Source organism: Cheilinus undulatus, linkage group 9 (genome assembly GCF_018320785.1).
Source record: "Cheilinus undulatus linkage group 9, ASM1832078v1, whole genome shotgun sequence".
Taxonomy (NCBI): Eukaryota; Metazoa; Chordata; class Actinopteri; order Labriformes; family Labridae; genus Cheilinus; species Cheilinus undulatus.
Genome location: NC_054873.1, coordinates 3856671 through 3878648, shown reverse-complemented (window position 1 = coordinate 3878648; position 21978 = coordinate 3856671). Strand labels below are relative to the sequence as shown.

General features: G+C 42.2%; 4 protein-coding genes across 9 annotated transcripts in view; all 4 read right to left on the bottom strand.

Moving 5' to 3' along the window:
* LOC121514688 (E3 ubiquitin-protein ligase TRIM21-like) overlaps positions 1–3474 on the bottom strand; it is a 33269-nt gene extending 29795 nt beyond the window's left edge. Inside the window, exons 1-3 of one of the 2 annotated variants that reach the window (XM_041794918.1) lie at positions 3383–3474; positions 891–2493; positions 199–243 (exon numbers count right to left, since the gene is read on the bottom strand). In XM_041794918.1, coding sequence (XP_041650852.1) covers positions 212–243; positions 891–2484 — 1626 coding nt within the window. In that variant the 5' untranslated portion in view covers positions 2485–2493; positions 3383–3474 and the 3' untranslated portion in view covers positions 199–211. Of the gene's footprint in view, positions 1–198; positions 244–475; positions 2494–3382 lie in introns of those variants that run through there. The other variant, XM_041794917.1, reaches the window with a different exon arrangement.
* Positions 3475–4281: 807 nt separating this feature from the next.
* Positions 4282–9103, bottom strand: LOC121515274 (E3 ubiquitin-protein ligase TRIM21-like). The gene is made up of 2 exons (XM_041795964.1): positions 8792–9103; positions 4282–6284 (listed from the first exon to the last, which is right to left on the bottom strand). The coding sequence occupies exon 2, from the start codon at positions 6273–6275 to the stop codon at positions 4638–4640; it is 1638 nt and encodes a 545-aa protein (XP_041651898.1). The 5' UTR covers positions 6276–6284; positions 8792–9103; the 3' UTR covers positions 4282–4637.
* A 4375-nt stretch (positions 9104–13478) lies between these two features.
* On the bottom strand, positions 13479–16785 carry LOC121515272 (E3 ubiquitin-protein ligase TRIM21-like). The gene is made up of 2 exons (XM_041795958.1): positions 16714–16785; positions 13479–15824 (listed from the first exon to the last, which is right to left on the bottom strand). The coding sequence occupies exon 2, from the start codon at positions 15813–15815 to the stop codon at positions 14169–14171; it is 1647 nt and encodes a 548-aa protein (XP_041651892.1). The 5' UTR covers positions 15816–15824; positions 16714–16785; the 3' UTR covers positions 13479–14168.
* Positions 16786–19957: 3172 nt separating this feature from the next.
* Positions 19958–21692, bottom strand: LOC121515273 (E3 ubiquitin-protein ligase TRIM21-like). 5 transcript variants are annotated; one of them, XM_041795963.1, is made up of 2 exons: positions 21010–21692; positions 19958–20904 (listed from the first exon to the last, which is right to left on the bottom strand). In XM_041795963.1, exons 1-2 carry the CDS (start codon positions 21686–21688, stop codon positions 20045–20047), a joined length of 1539 nt encoding a protein of 512 aa, XP_041651897.1. In that variant the 5' UTR covers positions 21689–21692; the 3' UTR covers positions 19958–20044. The 5 variants fall into 5 exon arrangements, with proteins under 5 accessions (XP_041651897.1, XP_041651895.1, XP_041651894.1 ...); XM_041795961.1 differs by having other exon boundaries at positions 19958–21416; positions 21453–21692; XM_041795960.1 differs by having other exon boundaries at positions 19958–21428; positions 21462–21692.
* Between the last annotated feature and the right edge of the window lie 286 nt (positions 21693–21978).

Genomic DNA, 21978 nt, shown 5'->3' with positions numbered 1-21978 from the left:
AGCATCTAATCAGAAAAATGTAAAAAAAAAAAAAAAATGCTGAAACAAAGATGTGTGGGTGCTGAATTCTGAATCGTTAATTGAATGCATGATGAGAGAGAGAGAGAGAGAGAGAGAGAGAGTGGCAGTCTGGAGCCCTGATTTTAAACAGGAACTGCTACATCTACGAGGTAACATCATGCCCCCTGAAAAGTTCACCTTCAAGTTCTGCTCAGAGCCTTGGACTTGATGTTCTCTTATTTTCTATATGGAGAAACAAAAAATAAGGATGAAAGAAAACCAAGCTAAATGATCTAAAATCTGTGAATTTTTAGATGTTTTAGAAAGGAAAACTGGACAACAATATCTTTAAAACCATGTTATTGGACAGCAGCATGAATGATCTGTTTATGTAAGACATCCAATGTTAAAGACAAATGATATTTGTAAAAAGATGAAAGTCAAGATTTCAAATCATGGTCATTAGACAGCAAAAAGTTGATTATCTCCTTTATTTCAAATGTCAAACATAGCAGTCAGGTTGTCTCATTTACAGACTGATCTTCAGTTATTGGTGCCAGTATGAAACACCTGACATATTTACATCCATCAAAGAATCAAAATGTTTGACATTCAGCAGACAGACATTTCAGATCTGTGTTCATGCTGTTTGTTTCTGAGTACATGGTTTTTGGAGGATTTAACAGACAGAAAGGCACTAAAACAGTTATCAGAATGGATTATATTGATGAATGCAGGGAAACTGGTTCAGCTTAGTTGAGAGAAATTATGTGACATTAAAAATAAAATTAAGAAAAAACTCAAACTGATCTGAAGCCAAATATCAAAATGTTTGTTTGTCTACTCAGTGTGACTGACAGGAGAGATGATCAGAGGAGCAGAGTTTTTACCATCATTGTTCAAAAAGGGACTGAAGAATGGGTAGATTTTCTCAGTGAAGGAGCAGCCAGTAAAGGAGTAGATCAGAGCTGCAGCATCAACATCATAAAAGGAGACCAGACCCTCCTCATAATCCACAAACACCCCCACCTTCTCAGGACCAGACTGAAGAGAGAGATGGACTGATGGGTCAGCACAAGCTTTGTACTCATTTTCATTCCTCAAAACTATGGTCCAGAAACCGTTCTGAGGAGACAGAACGGTTTGTCCCTTCCTGTTGATCGACTCTCTGGCCACTCCTAAATCCCAGTCAGTCTTCCCTTCAACCTGAACCTCGTAGTAAAATCTGCCTGAAGAGAAACTCTGCTTTGATAAGACAATCACACAATGATCAAATCTCTCTGGATTGTCTGGGAGATTCTTCTTTACTTTACTATCATAAACTTGTTTCCCATCATCAGACAGGATCAGCCAGGGATTTGCTGTATCAGGATCTAGAGTCACATCCACCTCATACTGCTGGACTCTCTTCAGCTCGGCCTCAATCAGCTTCTTCATCTGTTCACTGATGGTCTCCTCCAGCTGCTTCACAGCTCTCACCACAGTCCCCTCATATGAAGGTGGATGGACTCTGACTTCAGTCCAGTCCTTGGTGGGTGGAGCAGCGTTCAGAGACGTGAACTTCTGGAGGAGTTGGAGGTGGTCTTCAGAGCGTGAGAGCTGCTCCACCTCAGCACGTCTCTTCTCCAGCTCAGAGATTTCCTGTTCCAGCTCTCTGATGAAGCCTTCAGCCTGTTTCTCCGTCTCTCTCTGCTTCTCTTTGATGCTGTTGATGAGCTCAGCCTGGCGTCTCTCTACAGATTCTTTCAGAGCGCTGAAGACTCCAACACCTTCTGCTATCTCTCTGTCTGCGTTCTCATCACTGAGCTCCACTGAGTGTTTGAGCTCTTCAATCTTCACTCGTCTCTTCTGGATCATCTGCTGAATTTCAGCCTCTGTCTTCCCCAGCTCGGCCTTCTTTCCTTCATATCCTTCTTTCAGAGGAACAACATCATGAGTCTTGTGGTCTGTAACTGAGCACAGCACACAGACACACCTCTGGTCGTTCTTACAGAACAGCTCCAGCAGTTTGTCGTGTTTATCACACATCCTGTCTTCCAGGTTCTCCACAGGGTCCATCAGCTGATGTCTCTTCAGACCTGACTTGGTCAGATGAGGCTCCAGGTGAGTCTCACAGTAAGAAGTCAGACACACCAGGCAGGACTTCAGGGCCTTCATTTTGGTTCCAGTGCAGACGTCACAGGGAACTTCTCCTGGTTTGGAAACTTGTCTCTCTGAGCTGCTGCTGCTGGATTTCTTCTGAGCTGACTGTCTGAACTGAGCAGACATCTCCTTGAGGACAGTGTTGATCTTCAGCTGTGGTCTTTTTCTGAAAATCTCTTTACAGTTGGGACACTGCCAGGAGACATTACTATCCCAGTGTTCAGTGATGCAGTTTTGACAGAAGTTGTGTCCACATGGTAAGGTGACAGGATCAGTGAAGACATCCAGACAGATGGAGCACAGGAACTGATCTTCAGTCAGCAGACAGCTGGCAGCAGACATCTCTACAACCTGAGGAATATTGATAAAAATTAATGATCAATCTTATGTTAAACTGCTTGTTTTAGAAGTAGAAATGTTCTTTTGTTCAAATACAAGTCTTAACTCCTTATTGAAATATTGAATCAATCCTTCCCTGTGTATTGATTGTTGAATTAAATGAAGTCAGAGATGTGTTTGATGTTTATTGTTAGGTTGGTTATTTCAATGAGTGCTGCACTGATACACCAGTGGAGTCTGAAACCAGGACTTAGAGAAGTGGTTCCTACCCTTGTTTCCATTAAGCCCCCCTTCACATATTTGAGAAGAGCTGTGGCCCCCCACGACCCATTAGAAAAGAGTGACGTATTGTTGTCAAAAATATGAATCAATTTGAAATGTTTTCATCATTTAAAGCCAAACAAAACAGCCACAAACACCAAAAGACTTTTCCAAAATTTGAGCAACCTCAGAGCAGAAAGACCCCCACCCATCCAGGCTGGGAAATATGGCCTTAGAGCACAGAGATGGATTCAAAGATCTTATCCTGTCAAATACACTGATTTAACACTGTTATAGATAAAGAAATATGTAGGAGTGCATGTACAAAATGACTCACTGATGTCCAATGATCCCTCATTCATGTGACAGCATTTACACTCATGTTTAGTTGCTTTCTCTGTGTTGGTGTCTGTACAGTTAAAGTTAAATATTAGGATCAAAGATTTTCTCCACAAACATTTCTTTGTCATGCTTTTACTTTGTAGTATTTTCTTTTGGAGTTTAGGATACTTTACTTCCTGTCAGGATGAACGCCTGCGTTCATGTTGAAAGTAAAAAAGGAACTTCTTTGACAGGAACAATATTTCTCTGTCTGATTTATTAAAATAGAGTGTTATTGTGTGTTAGTCAGTGTACTCACCAGTGTTTGTCTTCAGTTGAATTAGTCTTCAGAGAGAAACAGAGAGACGTCTCCTCTCCTGCAGCTCTGCCAACACTCTGACTAACTTTCACTTTGACTTCCTGATCAAAAACATCCACCTTCTCTGAGGACCGCCCTTCTTATCTTACCGTCCCAGTTATACACATAACACCAAGTGCCAAAATGACCAATTCTAACAAAATAAAAACAAAATTCATTCTAAATAACACTAGCAGCTGAATTCATCCTTTAGTGTTTTTATCAATTGAATAACTACATGTGAAATTATCAGGAATATAATGTTATTGTTGGTTCTTTAAATGTTAAAAATGCTCTTGTTTCTATCAGCAAAGACCCAAATTTAAGATGCGTTGCACAAATCCAAAGGACAGAAAAGTTGGGACGCTGTATAAAATGTGGATAAAAACAGATTACAGTGATATGGAACTCCTTTTTAACCTAAATTCAACTGAATTCAGCACAAAGATGAAATATTCAATGTTCAAACTGATCATTTTTACACACATCCCTAATCTGATTCCTGTGACGTGTTTCAGCAGCAGATCACCGTCTATAAGGCCAAACCTCCTGTGACTGCTCAGGCAGACTCCTCACTGGCAGAGCAGCTCCAACATTTCTTTCCCCGCCTCACAGATCACTAACAAGTTGTCGAGATCAACCCCCACAACTCAGCACTGGGTCCTGGATTTCCCTGATCTAAATCTGTGAATTTTTAGATGTTGTGGAAAGGAAAACTGGACAACAGTATCTTTAAAACCATGTTATTGGACAGCAGCATGAATGATCTGTTTTTGTAAGACGTCCAATGTTAAAGACAAATGATATTTGTAAAAAGATGAAAGTCAAGATTTCAAATCATGGTCATTAGACAGCAAAAAGTTGATTATCTCCTTTATTTCAAATGTCAAACATAGCAGTCAGGTTGTCTCATTTACAGACTGATCTTCAGTTATTGGTGCCAGTATGAAACACTTGACATATTTACATCCATCAAAGAATCAAAATGTTTGACATTCAGCAGACAGACATTTCAGATATGTGTTCATGCTGTTTGTTTCTGAGTACATGGTTTTTGGAGGATTTAACAGACAGAAAGGCACTAAAACAGTTATCAGAATGGATTATATTGATGAATGCAGGAAAACTGGGTAGACTTGGTGGAGAGACAAAATGTGGCATTAAAAAAGAAATTAAGAGAAAACTCGAAGTAATCTGAAGCCAAATACCAAAATGTTTATCTATTGACAGGAGAGATGATCAGAGGAGCAGAGTTTTTACCATCATTGTTCAAAAAGGGACTAAAGTACGGGTAGATTTTCTCAGTGAAGGAGCAGCCAGTAAAGGAGTAGATCAGAGCTGCAGCATCAACGTCATAAAAGGAGACCAGACCCTCCTCATAATCCACAAACACCCCCACCTTCTCAGGACCAGACTGAAGAGAGAGACGGACTGATGGACCAGCACAAGCTTTGTACTCATTTTTATTCCTGCAAACTATCGTCCAGAAACCATTCTGAGGAGACAGAACGGTTTTTCCCTTCCTGTTGATCGACTCTCTGGCCACTCCTAAATCCCAGCCAGTCTTCCCTTTAACCTGAACCTCGTAGTAAAATCTGCCTGAACAGAAACTTTGTTTTGATAAGACATTCACACAATGATCAAATCTCTCTGGATTGTCTGGGAGTTTCTTTTTTACTTTACTATCATAAACTTGTTTCCCATCATCAGACAGGATCAGCCAGGGATGTGCTGTATCAGGATCTAGTGTCACATCCACCTCATACTGCTGGACTCTCTTCAGCTCGGCCTCAAACAGCTTCTTCATCTGTTCACTGATGGTCTCCTCCAGCTGCTTCACAGCTCTCACCACAGTCCCCTCAGATGAAGGTGGATGGACTCTGACTTCAGTCCAGTCCTTGGTGGGTGGAGCAGCGTTCAGAGACGTGAAGTTCTGGAGGAGTTGGAGGTGGTCTTCAGAGCGTGAGAGCTGCTCCACCTCAGCACGTCTCTTCTCCAGCTCAGAGATTTCCTGTTCCAGCTCTCTGATGAAGCCTTCAGCCTGTTTCTCCGTCTCTCTCTGCTTCTCTTTGATGCTGTTGATGAGCTCAGCCTGGCGTCTCTCTACAGATTCTTTCAGAGCGCTGAAGACTCCAACACCTTCTGCTATCTCTCTGTCTGCGTTCTCATCACTGAGCTCCACTGAGTGTTTGAGCTCTTCAATCTTCACTCGTCTCTTCTGGATCATCTGCTGAATTTCAGCCTCTGTCTTCCCCAGCTCGGCCTTCTTTCCTTCATATTCTTCTTTCAGAGGAACAACATCATGAGTCTTGTGGTCTGTATAGGTGCAAATCACACAGACACACCTCTGGTCGTTCTTACAGAACAGCTCCAGCAGTTTGTCGTGCTTCTCACACATCCTGTCTTCCAGGTTCTCCACAGGGTCCATCAGCTGATGTCTCTTCAGACCTGACTTGGTCAGATGAGGCTCCAAGTGAGTCTCACAGTAAGAAGCCAGACACACCAGGCAGGACTTCAGGGCCTTCACTTTGGTTCCAGTGCAGACGTCACAGGGAACTTCTCCTGGTTTGGAAACTCGTCTCTCTGAGCTGCTGCTGCTGGATTTCTGCTGAGCTGACTGTCTGAACTGAGCAGCCATCTCCTTGATGAAGGTGTTGATCTTCAGCTGTGGTCTGGTGGAGAACATCTCTTTACAGTTGGGACATCGATGTGGGACATTACTATCCCAGTGTTTAGTGATGCACTTTTGACAGAAGTTGTGTCCACATGATAAGGTGACAGGATCAGTGAAGACATCCAGACAGATGGAGCACAGGAACTGATCTTTAGTCAGCAGACAGCTGGCAGCAGACATCTCTACAACCTGAGGACAAAAAGGGGAAATTCAAAAACTTAAAAATATATCTAAATTTTAATTGTTCAATCATACACACTTGGCTATTTGGAATATCGATACTGTGGTTTAGGTTTTGTAGATTTTGTTCTATATTTGTGGATAAAACCAGGCTGACTATGATGTGAAGCAGGAGTTTCATAAATGTGTTCCCAGCCATGTGGGGTCAAGTTTCCAGTCTTTCTCTAAACGACCCCACAATCAGAAGCCCTGATGTCAAAATGAACAGAGACAGTTGCAGATGCTGTTGGATCCAGCTGACCTTGTTCTGGGAAAATGTCCCGAGTTCTGGGATGAACATCCCAACCAAAAGAAGTCAACCTGAACTTTCTACCGGCCCCCTCTTCTCTAAGAAGTGGACTGTAGCATCTCTTGACTGTCAGTCTCACATACAGACAGCTGGAAGGCCACTGCTCCGTTAGCTAACCATCTGTCAATGGTAATCCCATGGTATCAGCCAAAAATCCCCCTAAACTCTTAAAGTCAGCCGTGCTTTGGCCTGGTGGAACTATAAGGGGAAATTGGGATTGTAAAGTTCACTGGGTTCCCAGTCATATTGTGGAAGGGTCATTTCCCTTTAATAGTCAGTAATATTCACCTGTATGATGTTGATCTCAGCAGGATCCACACACTGGTTCCACCACTGATACAGAAAATAATACAGCAAGGAGTTCTCCATGGTGATTAACTTTTGCAGACCTAAAGCTGACAGAGACAGAGGCTGGATTCAGGCCTGACCTGCTGCATAAGGCCAAACCACAAGGTAAACCAGCTCTCGTAAGTCTCATACAAAAAAAACACAATTTATATTTTAGACATTAACTACTGACCCATGGATGGATAACTAAATCAACTTGGTATGACAGATCTGTTTTCCAAGTCTACAATGGCAGGTGAGTGGATTATGTACCCAGGTTAGCCCAAGGATACCAATTCTGTTTCTGGGTCCACAGGACCTGCACTGGTCTCTCTGATGTTCAGTTAGCACTTAGCATTCCTGAAGACACAGTAACTAGAGTTGTGGGACCTACCATGCCAAGATAGACTGGCATGGAGGTGATCAATATCACAAATGAGTCAGTCCTGCAGTCCTGTGACTACATGTTTAGCCAGATAAAGGGAGACAACAGTCTTGAGGAGTCTTGTAATGAAATAAGAGGGAAGCTGTGCCACTTTAACAGCTTTTCACCCTCATTTTTTACTAACATGCATTTAATTGAAACTGTGATATACTATGACGCAAGCAAAATTTGTGGGGAAAGCCACATATTAGTGAAGCCTGTTCTATGAGCTGACTCTTGTATATGAACCACAGACACTGACCCTGGTTGAGTGCCAGTGTCCTTTCTAGACGTTTTCTTGTTATTACTTAAAACAAAATTAAAAGCCAAACTGGTACCAAAATAAAGAGACATTTGGGGCAAAAAGAACAGTTCTTATCACTAAACTGAGCCAAATGATCCAGGTCTCTAAAAAAGAGACTACTTTCCCATCATGAGTGAGGCTAGACAGACATCAATGGTGGAAACATGAGTAAGATCAGGGTTTACTGAGCCAAACTCTGACAAACTGTACTGATCAGAACCACACCACTTAGTGGACTTGGACCATATGTGAGCACTGTCTGACCCCATCTCTCCAGATATTAGATGTAGGCTTTTAATCCATGTCTACCACTGATTCTCCATGAGGGTTTCAGAAATTTTGCATGAATGCGTCAATACTCTCAACACTCAAAAGCAGCTAAACCCCCCTCCACCTATGCTGAAATGTTGTCAGAGCCATGAACAGTACAAAAATGCTGGCATTTTGTGAGTGCTTCTCCATGCAGAAACCACTTCCTGTTCCCCATATAGAGTTCCTTGCCGTGTTGTGATGTCTTCAACGGTACACATTTATTTTTAACCTTAACAATCCCATTGATAACTATAGGGACAAACCAGAGTGTCTTTGACAGATAATAACTTTATGTTTATATCATTTACAAGTTTAAGATGGAGACACATTTCACTGTTAGACCCTATACTTCTCTCTAATTTAGCATTGATCACTGTCAGATGTATTGATCATGAGTAAAACACAGCAGAGTGAAAAAGTGGAACAGCCAACCCCGGTCTCCCCTACTCTCCACTCCCTACTCACCCCACTGAGAAACTATTTATACTGGGATGTTAGCCTGTAGTAAAACTGCTCTATCTGGTTTGTTTTCTTCATGGTGACTAAATAAAGCCTCTGCTTTCTACTAAACAAAGTCAACCAGTGAGATTTGTCACGTTCAAACTAGTTTCTAAGTTGGAGGAAAGAGCTGTAAGAGTGTAAAGTAGCTAAAGATGATCCTAGCTGTGTATTCAGTCTGATAAGAACTAGTCTGAGTTCAGTCTCTCTTCTTCAGCTTTGACTTGTGTTTAGTGCTGGACTTCAAACAACATTTAGTCTGAATAGTTAGTGTTGTTGTGTTTGTTAGTCAGTGTACTCACCAGTGTTTGTCTTCAGTTGAATTAGTCTTCAGAGAGAAACAGAGAGACGTCTCCTCTCCTGCAGCTCTGCCAACACTCTGACTAACTTTCACTTTGACTTCAGGAACAAACAGACGTTAAAGGCATAATTTACCGATTTTCAACCAGCGGTGCATCGATAGTAAATGTACATGCACAATGATCAGTGTGTCACTGCCTTTACTATAAACAGTGAGGAGAAATCCCCTCTCATGTACCTCCACGGGTGGAGTGGCTCGGACGTCTGTTAGACTACAACCTGCACTTCCGTGTTTTCTCTTAGCCGACCTGCTGCCAGCCCACAGACTGACCACGGAGGGTTGAGTCTAGGGCGGCGCTTCATTAGTCCACGTTGAATGTTTGACGCAGAGCTGCTGATTCCCTGATAACGAGTGACGGTCAACAGCGGGTCTGTACGCCTGAACCACGTGGTAAAATATACAGAGTGAAGCTGAACTGTTACTGCAGTCAGTATCATGGTTTAATATTTACACAGAGACCACCAGCATAACGATGCATCCACACGCTGCAGCAGTCTGTCCGTCTTGTTTCATGTTGTTATTTTAGGGCCACTCAGAAGCACAATAATGCACCTCTGATAAAGTTCACATGAAATAATGACTGAGCAATATTACAGCGCACAGATAATGATGCAGCCTGTTCACTGTCTAATGTTTATGTGGCTTTTTGGTCATAGCGCACATCGTCTTTTTATCGCTGTTTCACCTCTCCTGTTAAAATGGACAATGAGCTAAAATCCACCTGAGCAGAAAAAATCATGTTTAACCTTCCAGGATGTTATTTGTGTCCATATTATTGACCTGATTAAAAACAGTGAAAGAGATGAAACGTTTTTATTCATGCTCCTCTTCTCCCTCTGTCTCTTTAGACATCAGGAATTAGTCTGAACTTTACACTTATGTTACACTCCTGTTTAAAGTCTGGTGTTTGTATGAGACACAGCAGAAATGATCAGAAACCAATATTAATATTTTCTGGACCTCAGTGATCTGCATCCACCAGCAGCTAAATCACATCTCACCTAGACAGGTTTAATAGGTCTGCATTATAGTTTATTATTAGACTTAATGTCTTTAAAAAAAAAAAAGACTAACACAAATAAACTCTTCACCATCTTCTCTTCATTAAAATGAGGATTTCTCTATATTTTTGTACATCAGCTGTCTCTATGTTCTCCACATAGTTCCTATAAATAAATATTTATTATAGCCTAACTGTAGTTTAGTAGTAACATATATGAGCTGTGGTTTTTATGACAGCAGTGACAGAATAAGTGCTTGTAATTTTTTTGATTTATTTTAAATAAGCTTCAGAATCATACAATACACATATTGAAGAAAAAGTGAGAGATCAGAGACTTGTAGCTTTTATTTATCCTGAATGAGATCTACATTAGTCCCAGGTCTCTGGTCTACATTCGTCCCAGGTCTCTGGTCTACATTCGTCCCAGGTCTCTGGTCTACATTAGTCCCAGGTCTCTGGTCTACATTCGTCCCAGGTCTCTGGTCTACATTAGTCCCAGGTCTCTGGTCTACATTCGTCCCAGGTCTCTGGTTAGAACAAACAGACTGTCTAGGCATCTTTTCCCTCTTTGGCAGGTCTGCACATGGACACCTGTTTATTTTTACATCCAACCACCCACCTGCAGCTCTGGCCACACCTATCCAATAGGAAACTGCCTGGGAGCGGCCTTGAAAGGCAATGAGCCCAGTGCATTCTGGGTGTTAGAGTTTATGAATCCTTTGGCTGAATTGACATTTGTCATGGAATATCTCAGACTCTGAAGCACTGATTTCAGACTTTTTTTCATCTTTACACTGTGTAGACATGGTAGAATTATCACAAGCCAATATCTCTGCTGGTAAATTACCAGTAAATTATTCTTTTAAGATAAATTCTGCCTTCTACAGCTTTAGTTTTTATTTCTTGTAAATAATGTTAAAATATGATGACTTTTTCTGACTTTATTACAAATTTTATTTTGAAAAACATTCTGTTGTGGGGATTTGTTGTTTTCCATTTACAATCATAATACTCAGAATCAAACTAAGCCTCAGATTTAAGAAGTTTTGCACAAATACAAAGCACAGAAAAGTTGGGACACTTTAAAATGTGAATGAAACCAGATAACAGTGATATGGAAATAGTTTTCAACCTAAATTCAACTGAATACAGCACAAAGACGAGGTATTTCATGTTCAAACTGATCCACTTTATTGGTTTTGGAAATATACACATATTCCTAATTTTATGCCTGCAAAATATTTCAAAAACATTTGGACAGGGGACAGAAACGACTGGTGTAACCCAGTCAAAATAATATGTGATGAAGGTGAAAGTCTAGTTTCTCCTCTTTTTGTCTAAAGAGAGGAGAAGAGTCAACTGCCTGCTGCCATCGAGTGGTCAGGGGGTGAAATTACACCACAAACCACTGCACCAACAAAGTGAATTATTGCGCTGCAAAATATCGTGATAGTTTAGTGTATTGATTTTTTGTCCCACCCCTGGCACACATCCACTTACCCTCATATGAAAATGTCTCGCCCTCAGCTTTGGACACCTGCCTCCTCCAAATCTCAGGCCTTAATACAAACATGTCATACTTCTTTAAGTCACTTCTAGTCATGAACCTCCATCTACAACAGCAGTTAAAATGTTTGGGAGAATGAGATGAAGAGTGGAGAGTCTCATTCAATTTCAGGTCATTCACAGACTCCACTATTCCACATCATGGATCCACAGGAAAATCTACTCCACAGCCTTGTTCTGTGCCCCAGGATACAAAGATACTGGATGCAAATTTTTAAAGTGTTCTTTCAGATCTAAAGACATTATATTGGAGTTTTTCCCATGTGGTTTTTAAAACATTTCTAAGTATATGTAGAAATTGAACGCCTGTTTTTCACACCACAGATGTGTGTAGAGACAAATCACCAGAACAAAACTTGGATGATTTGAGAGAATCAGGCTTGATTTCACCTAAGTTAATTTTCCAGCATTTAAAGGAAGAGTCAAGTCAAGGGATGAAAGACTAGGAAAACTTTTTCTCTGCCAAATTCAAAACACAAACATTGTGAGGGATAATTTGACTGAATTGTATGTCCAACTATAACACTGAAGTCTGTTCATAACTCATTAAAAATCAAAGTTTCTTCATTGCTGTGATTCTGTGCTGTGACAGATGTAAATGTCATTCTGAGTTACATGAATACACTTTCACTGAACTTGGTTTTATTTGTGTTAAAACCTGAAATGTGCCGTCCCAAAAGTCCAAAACTTGTTACGGTAGCGTGACTCTGACATGCCTAAATGAACAAGATATTAAAGTGAAAATGTAACGCATTAATGTCAGACCTCAATCAAAACATTAATATAACAGTGATGGTCCTATAGGACACAAAATAACCAGACAGTTCTGATTTTATAAGGAGGATGTTAAATATTTCTAAAGGAAAGTGCGTACTGTGACAAAATTTCATGAGGGCATGTATTTAAGGAAAGACTCATGAAATTTTGAACCTGATTTTATTTTGTTGCATTCCCTTTAACACGGACAGAATTTCACCTGATTCTAAAAAGTTTCCTCAGTTGCTGAAACCACAGGAGCAGTTTTATGGTACTCACTGTTTCTCTCAGATCATGTTCAATGTTAATCCTCTTAGTATTTACAATAAATGAAAATAATGAAGCTATGAGACAACGTCTGAAGACACTAAAGTTTGAATTTCATTCACTGAAAACAGAAACATTAATTGTCTCTCATTTACAGACTGATCTTCAGTTATGTACCAGTATGAAACACTTGACATATTTACATCTATCAAAGAATCAAAATGTTTGACATTCAGCAGACAGACATTTCAGATATGTGTTCATGCTGTTTGTTTCTGAGTACATGGTTTTTGGAGGATTTAACAGACAGAAAGGCACTAAAACAGTTATCAGAATGGATTATATTGATAAATGCAGGAAAACTGGTCTTGAAAATGATAAATATCGCAGCCATCCTCTTGGCAGGAGTCGCCTCCTGCTCCTTATGTGGGTGGCTGGCATAGAAGTTTCTCCCTTCAGACGTCGTTGATCTGGGGGCAGAGCTGTATGATTCAGACCTTGAGACTTCACCGGGTTTTCAAGTGGGCACCCCCCACTTCACTGGTGTTTCTTCAACTAGCCCATGACACCACGGTGGAGCTTGGCAGCAGAACCAGCATCCTGGGACTTACCCCCTTGGCCCTTCGGGTCTTCCCCATTCTGCCACCACTCGTTCCTCTTTAGCCACAGCCATCTGGATGCTGTCTCTGCCTGCTTTGAGATGTCATTCACCAGGTTCTTGCGGGTTGCCCCTTCCAAGGTCAACTCTCATTTCCCAGTCCTTTGTCGTACCAAGTATCCCTGCACATCTGGTCTCCTTGCCTGCCTTCTCCCCAGGCCTGAAAAAGCCGATGAAGCGGGGCCATTTGTCTTGGGCCTTTGTTCCTTTTCACTTCCTCTCCTTCTCTAGTCCATCGGCGAGTCACGCCAGCACCTGACCCAGGCGCCACCTGAACCTCCCTCAGTCAGGCTTGCTCTCCAGGATGACAGAGTGTGTTCCAGGTTTGCTGGTCTCTTGCACTACACGCAGGAGGGATCTTCTGTTAATCTCCATCTTTGGAGGTTTGTTGGTGTTGGGAGTACATTGTAGACGGAGCTTAGGAGGAAATTTATCCGGTGACCCTCCTTATTCCAGATGTCCTTCCAACTGAGGGATCTTCCCCGGCCACTGTCCCACCAGGTCCAGCTGCCCTGCTCTTTCATGGCTACTGCCCTGGCTTGTTGGCCCGCATCTCCTTCTGCACCATCCCTCTCAGGTCCTCTGCCTTTGCCTCCTTCCAGCTTGCTGGGGTAATGACTCCCAGGCCCAGCCTCCCCTGGGTCACCATTCCCACGATGTCTGCATGTTGTAGGAGCTCCTCTGCTTCCCTCAGAGCTCCGTTGGCCTTTCACTTCCGTCCTGACTTGACCGTGATGTTAGCCTGCCGCACAGCCTGGTCGTCGCTGTCTCGCAAAATCACGGCTAACCGGACTTTGGCTGTCTTAAACTCCTCCACGACTGATGTGATTGGCAGCTGTAGCTTACTCCCGGAGCTGTAGAGTCCGATAGAGCCAAAATTTGGGGGGACAGAGAGCCACATCCTGAGGAAGTTGTTAATTTTCCTTTCCAAAGCTACAACTGTGGTAAAGGGAAAATACACCAGCAGTGGCCACAGGAGTCTTGGAAGGATGCCGTGTTGGTTAAAATGTACATTTTGACATAATGAGTAGTGATACTACCTCTTTGTGTAGAAATACAAGGATCTTTCTATTCAGTGTGTCTGACAGGAGAAATGATAAGTGGAGCAGAGTTTTTCCCACACTCATTTAAACAAGGACTAAAGTACGGGTAGATTTTCTTAGTGAAGGAGCAGCCAGTAAAGGAGTAGATCAGAGCTGCAGCATCAGTGTCATAAAAGGAGACCAGACCCTCTTCATAATCCACAAACACCCCCACCCTCTCAGGACCAGATTGAAGAGAGAGACGGACTGATGGACCAGCACAAGCCTTGTGCTCATTTTCATTCCTCAAAATTATCGTCCAGTAACCGTTCTGAGGAGTCAGTGTGAAAACCCCCTTCCTGTTGATCGACTCTCTGGCCACTCCCAGGGTCCAGTCAGTCTTCTCTTTAACCTGAACCTCGTAGTAAAATCTGCCTGAAGAGAAACTCTGCTTTGATAAGACATTTGGACACAGATCAAATCTCTCTGGATTATCTGGGACATCCTTTCTTACATCACTATCATAAACTTGTTTCCCATCATCAGACAGGATCAGCCAGGGATGTGCTGTATCAGGATCTAGTGTCACATCCACCTCATACTGCTGGACTCTCTTCAGCTCCACCTCACAGATCAGCTTCTTCCTCTGTTCACTGATGGTCTCCTCCAGCTGCTTCACAGCTCTCACCACAGTCCCCTCATATGAAGGTGGATGGACTCTGACTTCAGTCCAGTCCTTGGTGGGTGGAGCAGCGTTCAGAGATGTGAAGTTCTGGAGGAGTTGGAGGTGGTCTTCACAGCGTGAGAGCTGCTCCACCTCAGCACGTCTCTTCTCCAGCTCAGAGATTTCCTGTTCCAGCTCTCTGATGAAGCCTTCAGCCTGTTTCTCCGTCTCTCTCTGCTTCTCTTTGATGCTGTTGATGAGCTCAGCCTGGCGTCTCTCTACAGATTCTTTCAGAGCACTGAAGACTCCAACACCTTCTGCTATCTCTCTGTCTGCGTTCTCATCACTGAGCTCCACTGAGTGTTTGAGCTCTTCAATCTTCACTCGTCTCTTCTGGATCATCTGCTGAATTTCAGCCTCTGTCTTCCCCAGCTCGGCCTTCTTTCCTTCATATTCTTCTTTCACAGGAACAACATCATGAGTCTTGTGGTCTGTAACTGAGCACAGCACGCAGACACACCTCTGGTCGTTCTTACAGAACAGCTCCAGCAGTTTGTCGTGCTTCTCACACATCCTGTCTTCCAGGTTCTCCACAGGGTCCATCAGCTGATGTCTTTGCAGGCGTGGCAAAGTTTGATGAGGCTCCAGGTGAGTCTCACAGTAAGAAGCCAGACACACCAGGCAGGACTTCAGGGCCTTCACTTTGGTTCCAGTGCAGACGTCACAGGGAACTTCTCCTGGTTTGGAAACTCGTCTCTCTGAGCTGCTGCTGCTGGATTTCTGCTGAGCTGACTGTCTGAACTGAGCAGACATCTCCTTGATGAAAATATTAACATGTAGTTCTGATCTTGTGTTGAAGACCTTCTTACAGTTGGGACACTGACAGGAGACATTACTATCCCAGTATTCAGTGATGCAGTTTTTACAGAAGTTGTGTCCACATGGTAAGGTGACAGGATCAGTGTAGACATCCAGACAGATGGAGCACAGGAACTGATCTTCAGTCAGCAGACAGCTGGCAGCAGACATCTCTACAACCTGAGGAATATTGATAAAAATTAATGATCAATCTTATGTTAAACTGCTTGCTTTAGAAGTAGAAATGTTCTTTTGTTCAAATACAAGTCTTAACTCCTTATTGAAATATTGAATCAATCCTTCCCTGTGTATTGATTGTTGAATTAAATGAAGTCAGAGATGTGTTTGATGTTTATTGTTAGGTTGGTTATTTCAATGAGTGCTGCACTGATACACCAGTGGAGTCTGAAACCAGGACTTAGAGAAGTGGTTCCTACCCTTGTTTCCATTAAGCCCCCCTTCACATATTTGAGAAGAGCTGTGGCCCCCCACGACCCATTAGAAAAGAGTGACGTATTGTTGTCAAAAATATGAATCAATTTGAAATGTTTTCATCATTTAAAGCCAAACAAAACAGCCACAAACACCAAAAGACTTTTCCAAAATTTGAGCAACCTCAGAGCAGAAAGACCCCCACCCCTCCAGGCTGGGAAATATGGCCTTAGAGCACAGAGATGGATTCAAAGATCTTATCCTGTCAAATACACTGATTCAACACTGTTATAGATAAAGAAATATGTAGGAGTGCATGTACAAAATGACTCACTGATGTCCAATGATCCCTCATTCATGTGACAGCATTTACACTCATGTTTAGTTGCTTTCTCTGTGTTGGTGTCTGTACAGTTAAAGTTAAATATTAGGATCAAAGATTTTCTCCACAAACATTTCTTTGTCATGCTTTTACTTTGTAGTATTTTCTTTTGGAGTTTAGGATACTTTACTTCCTGTCAGGATGAACGTCTGCGTTCATGTTGAAAGTAAAAAAGGAACTTCTTTGACAGGAACAATATTTCTCTGTCTGATTTATTAAAATAGAGTGTTATTGTGTGTTAGTCAGTGTACTCACCAGTGTTTGTCTTCAGTTGAATTAGTCTTCAGAGAGAAACAGAGAGACGTCTCCTCTCCTGCAGCTCTGCCAACACTGACTAACTTTCACTTTGACTTCCTGATAAAAAACATCCACCTTCTCTGGGGAACGCCCTTCTTGTCTTACCTAACTAGTTATACACGTCACACCAAGTACCAAAAGGACTAAAACTATCAAAATAAAAGCACAAGTAAATATTTAATACATTCTAAATAACACTAGCAACTAAATCCACCCTTTAGTATTTTCACCAATTAAATAACTACATGTGAAATTTTCAGGGATGTAATGTTATTGTTGGTTCTTTAAATGTTAAAAAAAGCTGTTGTTCATATCAACAAAGCCCCACATTTAATATACTCTGTCCAAATCCAAAGCACAGTAGCCTATCGGACCTCTGTGCTGATTATAGACCAATCCTACGGCTGTCATTTCAGGAACAGACGTTAAAGCTTCTCCTTTCACTGCTGCTCCTCCCTCTTCTCTTACTCAACAGTGAGCTGTACCATTCAAATTTTCAACAAAATATAATTAAAATGGGTTCAAAATGGCAAATATAGGTGGAAAAGGTGGTGAAATGAGATTATGAAAGAAGCAGAAATGGATTGAACCGACAAAATGGGCATAAAAGTGATAGTGGGATTTAAAAAAAGGTTGAAATCATTTAAAGTTTGTCTACTGGTCTGCTACAAACAAGGCGTTTATCAGCATCACGATTCACTGCCTAAACAAGGAGGATGTGTCACAGAGAAGCTCTGCAGGTGTCGCATGCTAACACATAAGAGGAGCTCACACACATGCAGTTTTAGCAAAAGCTTTGTCTGCCATGTATAATGAATTCAAAATATAAACCAGATTGCTCGCAGTGTGACAGACAATGCTGCAAACTCAGAACCAGCTGCTAATGAGGATGAAGCAACTGAGGAAGGCCATGCATCAGGATCCACCTCACCCAATGATGATGCTGCATAGCAACTGTAACTCCCAGGGCAGACAGCAATGAGGCTGATGATTCTGCTGCTCCTGCATATGTGAGATTTATCCTGCACACTGTCTGTGATGAGTTTGGCTTTCGTTGATTCTCCCTGGAAGAAATGACTTCATACACAAGTTTGTGGATGTCATGAGCCCCTTGGCATCCGCACTAAACATCCTCCTGGGGGAGAAGCACATCTTTCTCGTACCTGCCTCCAACAATTGTGCAGTTGCAAAACAATATGGACAGCCTGTTGGATGAGTCCTTAAAGCCAACTGCTACAGAAGGCCTGAGGGCTTGCTGACCCCTCATACAGAGCATCATGCAGTCACTGCAAACAAGACTGGGAGACTTCCTTGAGAAAAAAGAACATATATTGTCAGCTATGATGCTGCCAATGTTCGAGCTGGACTGGGTGGAAGATGAGGAGAAACACCTTCAGTGCAGACAGGAATATGATACTGTTAACTCTGAGGATTTAGAAGCAAAAACCTCTGATCAGTACCAGTCCAGGGCTGACACTCAAAGTAAAGACCCTTCAGCCTCTTTTTTTTTTAGGTTTAACTGAAACCCAAGAAATATAAGAAAAACTGAAGTTGACTCCTATTTGGATGCGGCAACCACAGCTGGATTTGCTGAGTGCATGCTGCTGCCGATGCTAAAAAACGTTTCATGAAGTTCAACACTACCCTCCCCTTAAGAGCTCCAGTGGAGAGATGAAAATGAAGTGAACTGTCAGCTCTGATTCCTCCTGATGTACCTGGGAACTAGTTTTTTAGTTGTAGAGATAAAGTTCTTGTAAATAGTTCAAAGTTCAGTTCAGTCAAGTCAAAAGTGAAGTTGAAGTCAGCGGTTTCTCTGTTTAGTTAGTTTGGGGCCCATGTATCTGTCTGTGAGGTCTTATCTGTGATCAAGTGGAGAAGCCAATGAAGACTCTGGGTCAGGATCCTCCACCTCCCTCCCTGCAGCCGCCGTGGTGGTTGGAGTACCGCTCGCCGCTGGAGTTCTTCTTCACTGTCTCAGAAATCCACCAGACTAAAATACTACCTGCATACCGTCAAACAAAACTCAAATTAATGTCCACATTTTCTTCTTTAAGGATGCAAATGAGCTGTAAAATCTTGTGATAATTTTCTCACATGTTAATCTCAGTATTTTCACTCTAATGCTCACAAGAAAATAAAAAATAAACCTGGATGTGTTTTTGTAAATGTTAAATTCACAAAACAAAAGCTTATCAAGCAACAGTATTTCACATTTCTTCTATCAAAATATACAATGTTGAGATCTTTGAGCAAAGAAAACACATTTCTCTGATTGTTTTTTCTCTTTTTCGTGGTCACAGAGTGAGCACCAGCTAACATCAGTCTAAGCTAGCAGGAGACAAAAAAGACACTCACTGGAGAAAAGTCATCAAAACACATGAAAAAGTGCTCCTCTGTAATTTCTCAGTCAACAAAAATATCCAGCAACTTCAACACTCTTCACTTTTTCTACCAGAACAACTTTGTTTGTTCAAGTCTGTGTTAAGCTAGCTGCCTGTACCACTGTTCTCTTCTTCTGTCTCTCTGCCCCTCCCAACCTGTTTTTCCTCATCAGAGAGACCAGCATGCTTTCTCTGACTAAAGGAGCCTGGCGACACCCAGTGGACATTTAGACAAACTACATCAGGAACAACATTACATTTTAAACAGGAACTGTTTCAGAGATACTGGGGTCCAAAAACTGAGGTGGATAGAGGAGTTTGGAGGAAAGCTCTCCTGGTAAATTGTTGGATTTCCCTGATCTAAATCTGTGAATTTTTAGATGTTGTGGAAAGGAAAACTGGACAACATTATCTTTAAAACCATGTTATTGGACAGCAGCATGAATGATCTGTTTTTGTACCATCAAGAAAAAGACGTCCAATGTTAAAGACAAATGATATTTGTAAAAAGATGAAAGTCAAGATTTCAAATCATGGTCATTAGACAGCAAAAAGTTGATTATCTCCTTTATTTCAAATGTCAAACATAGCAGTCAGGTTGTCTCATTTACAGACTGATCTTCAGTTATTGGTGCCAGTATGAAACACTTGACATATTTACATCCATCAAAGAATCAAAATGTTTGACATTCAGCAGACAGACATTTCAGATATGTGTTCATGCTGTTTGTTTCTGAGTACATGGTTTTTGGAGGATTTAACAGACAGAAAGGCACTAAAACAGTTATCAGAATGGATTATATTGATGAATGCAGGAAAACTGGGTAGACTTGGTGGAGAGAAATAATGTGGCATAAAAAAAATTAAACTGATGTGGAGCCAAATACAAAAATGTTTTTCTTTCTGATCTACTCAGTGTGACTGACAGGAGAGATGATCAGAGGAGCAGAATTTTTACCATCCTTGTTCAAACAAGGACTAAAGTATGGGTAGATTTTCTCAGTGAAGGAGCAGCCAGTAAAGGAGTAGATCAGAGCTGCAGCATCAACGTCATAAAAGGAGACCAGACCCTCCTCATAATCCACAAACACCCCCACCTTCTCAGGACCAGACTGCAGAGAGAGATGGACTGATAGACCAGCACAAGCCTTGTACTCATTTTCATTCCTCAAAATTATCGTCCAGTAACCGTTCTGAGGAGTCAGTGTAAAAACCCCCTTCCTGTTGATCAACTCTCTGGCCACTCCTAGAGTCCAGTCAGTCTTCTCTTTAACCTGAACCTCGTAGTAAAATCTGCCTGAAGAGAAACTCTGATTTGATAAGACATTTGGACACAGATCAAATCTCTCTGGATTGTCTGGGACATCCTTTCTTAAGTCACTGTCATGAACTTGTTTCCCATCATCAGACAGGATGAGTTCAGGATGTGCTGTATCAGGATCTAGTGTCACATCCACCTCATACTGCTGGACTCTCTTCAGCTCCACCTCACAGATCAGCTTCTTCCTCTGTTCACTGATGGTCTCCTCCAGCTGCTTCACAGCTCTCACCACAGTCCCCTCAGATGAAGGTGGATGGACTCTGACTTCAGTCCAGTCCTTGGTGGGTGGAGCAGCATTCAGAGACATGAACTTCTGGAGGAGTTGGAGGTGGTCTTCAGAGCGTGAGAGCTGCTCCACCTCAGCACGTCTCTTCTCCAGCTCAGAGATTTCCTGTTCCAGCTCTCTGATGAAGCCTTCAGCCTGTTTCTCCGTCTCTCTCTGCTTCTCTTTGATGCTGTTGATGAGCTCAGCCTGGCGTCTCTCTACAGATTCTTTCAGAGCGCTGAAGACTCCAACACCTTCTGCTATCTCTCTGTCTGCGTTCTCATCACTGAGCTCCACTGAGTGTTTGAGCTCTTCAATCTTCACTCGTCTCTTCTGGATCATCTGCTGAATTTCAGCCTCTGTCTTCCCCAGCTCGGCCTTCTTTCCTTCATATTCTTCTCTCAGAGGAACAACATCATGAGTCTTGTGGTCTGTATCTGAGCACAGCATGCAGACACACCTCTGGTCGTTCTTACAGAACAGCTCCAGCAGTTTGTCGTGCTTCTCACACATCCTTCCTTCTAAATTCTTCACAGGGTCCATCAGGGGATGTTTCTGCAGACCTGACTTTGTCAGATGAGGCTCCAGGTGAGTCTCACAGTAAGAAGCCAGACACACCAGGCAGGACTTCAGGGCCTTCACTTTGGTTCCAGTGCAGATGTCACAGGGAACTTCTCCTGGTTTGGAAACTTGTCTCTCTGAGCTGCTGCTGGATTTCTGCTGAGCTGACTGTCTGAACTGAGCAGACATCTCCTTGATGAAGGTGTTGATCTTCAGCTGTGGTCTGGTGGAGAACATCTCTTTACAGTTGGGACACCGATAAGGGGCTTTAGATTTCCAGTGTCTAGTGATGCAGTTTTGACAGAAGTTGTGTCCACATGATAAGGTGACAGGATCAGTGAAGACATCCAGACAGATGGAGCACAGGAACTGATCTTCAGTCAGCAGACAGCTGGCAGCAGACATCTCTACAACCTGAGGAGAAAATGTGAAAGTTCAAACATTTTGTTTAAGGGAGTATCAGGGATGTATTTTGAATTTTTATGTGTTTTCTCTTAACTAAACCAAACTTTTTTTTTTTTTTTCAGAACATCAGTTGTATGTAGATCATGTTGTCTGACCAAAGATTACCTCATGGATATTTACTGACTACTCTGGACTGCTTGTTGAATCTCAAAGAACAGAGAACAATGTGGATTCTGTCCTGGCCATGGGACCGTGGACTGACTCTCCACCCATGCCGTCCTTTTTGGAGG